At 39.3% G+C, this 8051-nt stretch overlaps 1 protein-coding gene across 1 annotated transcript; it reads left to right on the top strand.

The window, feature by feature from the left end:
• Positions 1-286: 286 nt before the first annotated feature.
• LOC146567956 (transmembrane protein 238-like) lies at positions 287-3652 on the top strand. Its single transcript, XM_085283332.1, has 2 exons — positions 287-962; positions 3286-3652. Exon 1 carries the CDS (start codon positions 402-404, stop codon positions 951-953), a length of 552 nt encoding a protein of 183 aa, XP_085139458.1. The 5' UTR covers positions 287-401; the 3' UTR covers positions 954-962; positions 3286-3652.
• The last annotated feature ends 4399 nt before the right edge of the window (positions 3653-8051 follow it).

Here is an 8051-nt window from a genome sequence, read left to right as displayed (position 1 = left end):
ACAATTAAATTGTGCAGATAACACACCAGACTAAACGTGCACAACATAAATAATGAAACACACAGATACAAAAAATATGTTTTATAAATCTAAGCAGCAGCGTGTTCAGGTTAAATCCACCTGACAATCACTGGACAGCTGAACTTGCAGCTTGGATGAAATGACCCTTTCATCCCGATGTAGGTCTTATTTCCATTGTCTCCAGACGACCAGGTATGGAAATTTACACTGTGCATCTAAAAGTGGCATTAAGCACAAGCTACGCTTTCGAGTCAGTGACGTGGAATCAGGGCGGGGTTTGCGCAGTTGATCACCGCACAGGTGTAAGAGTGTGGAAATGTGCGTGCTGAAGAACAAGTTGTTTGAGTTACTCTGCGCCCGGTTCTTGACTCTGCTCTGGGATGGATCGCAGCTTCGTGGGGAACTGCCCGCCGTTATTCTTCCTCGCCCTCATTTTTGACGTTATTGGTCTGATTGTACTGTTGGTCGGGATTTTCGGAAACCTTAAGCTGGACGGCCGCTTCTATGGAGATTTCCTCATCTACACGGGCTCACTCATCATTTTTCTCAGCTTAGTGTGGTGGGTACTGTGGTACACGGGAAACGTACAGCTTTACTCGGCTGACAGGACAAACTCCATCAACTTAAGGTACTGGGCCAGGAAACTGTCCGAGAGGCTGTCCGTGAGCGGCAAGAAGCCCATGGAAGCAGATGACTTCAAGAAGAAAAGCATGGGGAACGGGAAAGAGATGAGCGGCACTGTGCGTGCGTCTGCGCCGCCTCGGGTTATGTGGGAAGGTGGCAACTTAGTCTTGTCCGGCCATGACAACAAAGGCTTTGATGGAGGGACTGAGTGCGCATCCCTAGCATACAAAAACATGGAGCTGGGGGTGCTGAGGAGCTCAGATGTGGGTCTGCAGGCACAGGATTGCAAACCAGAGAGGCTGCTCTGACAGATCATGGTGCGTATTTCACCCAACAGCAAACCAGAGGCCTTATTCGCGTCCTTTCTGTCTTGAGTCTATTATTGGAACTTGTTCAGTGTTGCGGAGACTTTGAAAACTCATTCGCTCCCTCCCTAACCTACTGAATCTCCTGACACTGTAACCTATTACATTCTGTAAAAGTTAAAGCAAACTGAAAAATGAATGATCCCCAGACTGTGTGGAACCCAAAAACAATTCTAATTGAAAGTCATAAATATTCAGCACGTTGCCCTGCTTTCACCCTTCCTGCCACTTTGCTGTTGTTTTGCTTGCTGTTAGCTGCTCACTGCCACAGCATTAACTCTTTCATCAGTGATGTTGGCATCCACATTGTCTTACATAATGACATGGCAACCCACTCGAACTGCCGTCACCCCAGTTATAATTATCAGATATTTTACATCACACTACCCTCAGATGTCACCCACAGGGAAAGGGGAGGAATGGGTGCCCTCAGATTAGAGCTCTGCCAAAGAGTGGAGCTCAACACCAGCTCCTCCAAAGAGTAGCTTTCCAGGACCTTTCTCAGCACTCAGCGCATGAATAACTGTAATAATAGATTGAGGGGTTTTTTCTTTTCTTTTCCTAGCTGCTGTAAAAAGATCTTCAGTGGCCTGTGGCAGCTTTTAATTAATGAGCCTGACCATTTCTACTCACCTTCACAGTTATTATTTTAGCTGTCAGTTTGCTTGTAACTGGCTGGCAAGCCAGACCTTTGGGCCAAAACGAGCAATTGCATTTTAATGGAACAAAGCAGCACTTTTGATCCAGTGAAATGGAGTGCGGTAGATCGGTGGGTGGGTGGTTGTAGGTATGGTTGGGCACCCGGCCACAGAAAACGAGCAGGGATCATATACGAATCTGCCTTTGCCCATCCAGTAGTTCCATGTAGTTAACTCTAATGGCTCCTAGCCAGAGTCCTACATTACCTAACTTGACTAATGATCTTGAGATATGGAAATGTGACAAATGCTGTGGTCACAAAAGCAAACACTATATTCGCAACAATAAGGCTGTGTTCTGTACTCTGACTTTACTGCGTTTGATGTAAGACAAGCAAGCACTGAGACACTAAACTAAGGTCACGTCCCATGTTTCTGGAAATTCAACACAAGAGTCGGTATACCTCCACTGGAGTTTATATTTTTCTACATTTACAAGGTTTCTGGTACTAAATCTTAAAGCAGTTTTTCCATACATGGATTAAACCTAGCCCAGGCCCAGAAAAGAAAAATTCAATGAAGAAAAGTTTGTTTAGTCAGTGAGGCTCAGCTCCCAAAACATAGACTGAGCCCACATAAGCATAAACTTTTTTTCAATAAAAGTCTTCTATTTTATCCAACATTTATACAATGACATAAAAAGGGTTTTACAGTTTATTTAAAAATGTAAAAGCCAGGAAGCTGACAATTTTAAAAATCAAGACTTGATGTTTATTAAATTAGACTTTTGATAAATAAGATATTTACTCTTTAGAAAAGTATTTTTCAGACAAACATCCAGCTGTAATTGGGGGGAAAAAGACCAGCCATTCAGTATACTGAACTAAAAGTTCAGTATACTGAACAGTATACTTTACTTGGAGTCAGTAAAAGTTTCACAGCTGGTTTGGTTGAAGATTTTTTTTTAAAAACACAGGTGTGTTTGGGCGGAGTCACGATGCAGACCTCAGTATCACTGAACTCACTGCCCACAGTTCTGACTGAAGGCACATTATATTACCCGTGTTTATCACTGTACACCAGTGATCACACGCCTCCACCTAAGGATAACATTGCTTTTGTAGCAACCACCTATTCTTTATATAATGAGTCAGCGTGTAATGTGTTTATCAGTTAGATTTGATATTACACTGTGGACCTTAAACTGCAAACAAGATATTAATCCTGCCATTAGCAGTTAGGATCAGGATTTGGTGTTGAGCCGTGCATGTACTTGTTGCTATAGTAGGCTAATAATGCTGAATGGATTCACTGTTTGTTTGTTTCTTTTGTTTCTTTGTTTGTAGTAAACATCTAGTTCTTTCAAAGGTTAATGTATTTTTATGTATTTTTCGTTTCTTTTCTTGGGGGTTAAATAGCAGATAATAATCAGTTATTTATGTTAGTTTATTATTTAAAATTTATATTCACATTCCGATCATGAAAAAAATATTTATACAATTAACTTGGCTCTTAGTTAAATAATGGTAATATCCTATTACCATGTTCTGAAAGTCAGTTGCAATTGATACTTTAATTTAATCTGGTTCTCAACTCGGCCAGTAAATAAAAGCCTCATCTCCTCTTCTTCTTTACAGGTGATGACCGACTTTCCCATTGTTTTGAAGGGTGGTTCTCGCTCCTTCACCGTGCCTGAGCCACGTTCCGAAAACTCCAACAAACTGAAAAACCTGAGCCGATGTCATTTTTAAAAAATATATTATTAAATAGGGGAGACAGTTTCTTAATCAGGGAAGAGCCCCACATCCACATTAAGGAGACGGGCTGTGCACATTGGAAGAAAAAGTCTTGGACATAGTCTTTTTTTTTTTCTTTTTTTTTTTGTGCTCTGTTTTCATGACAGATGTCAATTATTTTTTCAATAAAGTGTATTTGAACGTAGTCATTGCCTGGTTATCTTCATGGATGACTGCTTATGTCTGATCCTCTCCTTTTTTTGAGTTCACCTTCTGTTCTGTATGTCTATTTTTTTCTCTCATCATTGTTGGACGCTGCCTGGTGTTTTTCTTTGTTGCTGTCTCCTGGATGCAGTAGGCTTTGTCCTCTTCTTCTTTGGCATTTTCACTCCCCTCGACTTCTGGGATTTCTTTGTCTTCTCTGGGCCACTTCTCATGTTCCTCAGCCTGGTGTTGTGGATCTTCTGGTATCTTGGAAACCTAGAGGTACCAGTGGAAGACCTATTACATCACTGAGATTCTCCATTTGTGTCATAATTAGAAGCACAAAGCAGATTTCTGGATGGTGATGTTGGACCATGGAATCGGCGCTAAAGCTTCAGGTGCAGATCTTCACATTTAAAGCATTATGTAGTCGAGAATAATTTTCCTTTAATAAACATCTCTATATTCTGTAGGGTGAAAATTCTGAGCTTCATCACAATCTCATAGGTGGATATTTGATTCACCAACAAAAGAGATGGAACCTTGACCTGAAATGCTCCCTGTATGCTGAGCACCTTAAACTCAGCAGCTGCACATCAGCATGTAAGACATTCCCAAAGTAACATTAGCAAGAGAGAAGAGACTAAAAGAAAAGTGCAAATCACAATGCTGTATGCTTTATTGTTGTGGTTGGTTAATACTTCCTTGTGTTGCTTGTTTTACTTTACCTAACTTTGTTCTCATTTTGGTTCTTGTGATTTTGCATGTTTGTTTGGGGGTTTTTTTGTTTTTGTTTTTTACGCTGTTTGGTTTCTTACATTAAGACAGTGACATGGTAACGTCTTATCACCTTCTGATCAGGGACGTGTCCAGAGGGGGATCACTTCGGTCCCCCACCCTCAATCCAGTCCCAATACCAGCAGGCTTAAACTACTACAGAAGAACAACTAGCAGCCAGTGTCAGAATGTACTTTACTGAAATATAGTTATAATGTACTTCAGCTTTATTTTTGTGTTGTGGCGATTTCTACTTTAACCAATTTTTTTTAATCCGTTAGTGCTCTATATCATTAACTTTAAAGGTTTAGATTATCATTTTGCAGATTTTAAAATATAAATCCATTAATTGATGATAATGTGTTATTACAGATCAAACTATCCAGAAGAATCAAAGTAAATCAAATCCAGCTTAAAGTTTGATAAGTGTTACTCAATCAGTAATTATGATCCAGTAATCTAATATATATGATTCTGCATAAATAGTATTTTTAAATATTTTTGATCATAAAATTTTTGTACTATTACTAATTAGGGACAATGGATTTGTTTCCAACAGTTATTCAATACATACTATGTTCAAACTCTTTATCAGTGCCACTTTTTGTGTAGTACATCTAAATGTGGGCACAGAGCCTGAAATTCATGCCCAGTGTTTTTGACACTATATTCATCTCTGATTAAATATTCAGATTTCTTGTGGGCCCTTGAATGCCATGTTTTTAGACCCCTGGAAAAATCCTGCAAGTAAGTGTTTGGGTGCACTGTGGTTGTGCTTATTCTAGCTCTTCTCTGATTCTCCAGCGTAACATGATCCTGTTTTGATTGTTTTGTTTCTGTTTTAAATAGTGTTTCATTTATTTCATCAAATTTTTGGGATGTTAAATGTGTTTCCTCACTCTGACCTGGAAATCAGGAGACTGTCCTCTATTTGCACATTTCTACTTCATTTACATCCTGATGAGATTATTCATGTTGTTCCTTTGTCCCCACTGATTTCCTTCTAAGGCTTGTGCTCGTGATTAGTCTCTGTGGTGATTTTCTTGTTGTGAAATCTAAGAATTGGTCACACAACCCATTTAACAGAAACCAGCCAAACTGGGTCTATTAGTTACTGGGGCAAGTGTGCTCTCATTTTACAAGAATTTGTTTGTGTGAGGAGAAAAGACAGGAAACATTTTTCAGTAGTCCCACACATCTGCATCCTTACACATATGGTGGAGTCAAACTTTTGAACAGAGGTTGTTTAGAAATATGTATTCTGACGTAATCTTTACCAGGAATGAGGTACAACTTGTTTCTCTGTCATACACCTTATTAACAGTCTAAGCTTATCACCACAATAATCCCCAGGCTTACAATACTGACAACAAGAATAGCACTGCAACACTAAACTGTTATCAAGTACATGTGATGAAATGACATGTTGAACAAAATAATGGATTTCGAAATGAAGCTACAGTGCCTCGTTAATCTTTGCACAATCCCTGTTTCCAACTCATAATCTCTTTTGATATAGCTGTTGTTTTTCAAGGAGCAATCCCACGCAGTCATTTAGTCTCTCACAAGGGAAGTCTTTGGGAATGTGTCAGCATTTCATTACTAATTCATAACTTTAGCCTCGTTGCTCAGACAGGTCCAGGAAAATTACTGTAGAGATGGTTGACATGTGATTCTAAGGTGTTGCAATCTCACTTTGTGTCTGTCTGTCTTCTTGTGTCTCTGGGGCTTCAGGTTCCACCTCACACCTAACATGTGTCTCAGTTACCTGTTGTCTGCCTGCTGAACAATGCCCGGCCAGCACCCACATGCAAACACACCTAAGTTTGGCCTGGGTCAACTGACACTGTTTGCCTCAGTGCAGTGGTGACAAAGGCTAAAGTGATTACGTTCTAAGGTAGTGTTGTGTTGCAGTCAGGCATGCCAACAATTCATACTGTTCTCATTTGATGTCAAGCAGTCTTGCAGTCCAAAGTCCAATAATGGCGTTTAATGGTACTTTTTTAATGGTACTATCCTCCAAATTTAAACTAAAACTTGCATTATCAGGGCCAGTGTTTCCCTCGTTAGTGAGCTGAGACATTTTCACATTTGTGCTTTGACTTTTCATATTTCTTTTTAGCCCTACGACCATTTCCTCAGGAGGTTTTGCTATTTCCAAGTCACCAAGGTAAATAAAGATGTGTTCTAATGTTAACCAGGCATGGTTAACCTACTTTACATTGGTGTTGCACACATACACGGCCCAGCCATAGTTCAACTGATAACACTGGCTCGATTGAACACAATACTGTACAATCATTGTTTCTTTATATCCTGCTGACAGGTCTAGTTATTTATGGGCGGTGTTAAGCTATATTTAAATACAATGAACTTCCTTTAAGTTCACTGAAATATAATAGTATTCTACTTGCTTACAGTTTGTCCTACATTTCACTTCATTAACAAAAATTAACTGAATGTGAACAGGTGTATTGTAGCAGATTGACCTTTGGAAAAACTTTAGGAATATGACAGGAAAATACAACATCAACAAACAAAATGTTAAGGAAGTTGGAAATAAATCATTTAAAGCTACTGTGTCTGAAATATGTTGGTATTCCATAGCTTTATCTTATGTTTCTTATATTTTAAAAATAGACATCCTATATTTACTGATTTTTAAATCTAGATTTTGTTTTCATGTGGATGTGGACTGTGAACATGGTTATAATATATTATATATTCTAACTGTATCTTCTCTAACTAATTAGCTTCTTTGACAAGAAATAGCTGTTTTTAATCATACGAGAACAGCAACAATGTAGCAGCTCATCTAGCTCATGATGCATCACCAAACATCAAAATCTGAAAAAATTCTAGCAGTAATAATGATTCTAGTGAAAATGGAAAAGTAATTGTAAAACAATCAATATGACCTTGACCTGAAGCAAAACTTGGTTGACCCCTTAGGTGATCATTGTGTGCAAGTTTTACTAAAATCTGACCAATATTATTGGAGGAAGAGTGAACTGTCAACTGTAGATTGACAGCTGGATCGTCAGAACCCTCAACACTGTATAAGCTTGGCTGGATAAACTAAAAATGACCAACAAATTCATGTTTTTTAAGTTTGAAATGGTAAAGCAAAATTTACATAATTTATATTTGATAAATAAATTTGATAAAATTACGCCTTGTAATCGGAAGGTTGCCGGTTCGAGCCCCGACTCAGACAGTCTCGGTCGTTGTGTCCTTGGGCAAGACACTTCACCTACCGCCTACTGGTGATGGCCAGAAGGGCCGATGGCGCAATATGGCAGCCTCGCTTCTGTCAGTCTGCCCCAGGGCAGCTGTGGCTACAACTGTAGCTTGCCTCCACCAGTGTGTGAATGGGTGGGTGACTGGCTGTGTAAAGCGCTTTGGGGTCCCTAGGCGGGACTAGTAAAAGCGCTATACAAATACAGGCCATTTAGCAAAGATAATTTTCGAGGATTTTTGAAATAACTTATAACATTGTTTTTAATCAGATTTGTGCCTGTGCTCGGAATAGCACCTGGGTGACCAGACTTTGAGTGACAAAGATTTTGCTTAAGTAAAATGTAACTGCACTTTAGCATTGTAGAACAGTAAAAGGTTTTGATTTACAATTTTGGAAACCTTATCTCTTGACGATTTGATGGTATCTGTGAACTGTTCTGCAGCAC

The sequence above is a fragment of the Mchenga conophoros genome, linkage group LG8 (genome assembly GCF_057382185.1).
Source record: "Mchenga conophoros isolate Kocher_MC1m ecotype Shallow Benthic linkage group LG8, M_conophoros_male_GT1.1, whole genome shotgun sequence".
NCBI lineage: Eukaryota > Metazoa > Chordata > Actinopteri > Cichliformes > Cichlidae > Mchenga > Mchenga conophoros.
The sequence above is the reverse complement of the archived record's forward strand: the minus strand, read 5'-3'. Positions and strand labels throughout refer to the sequence as shown.

Bases quoted from the DNA above. Each gene is read 5' to 3' on its own strand.
- LOC146567956 (XM_085283332.1), top strand. From the start codon at position 402: ATGGATCGCAGCTTCGTGGGGAACTGCCCGCCGTTATTCTTCCTCGCC.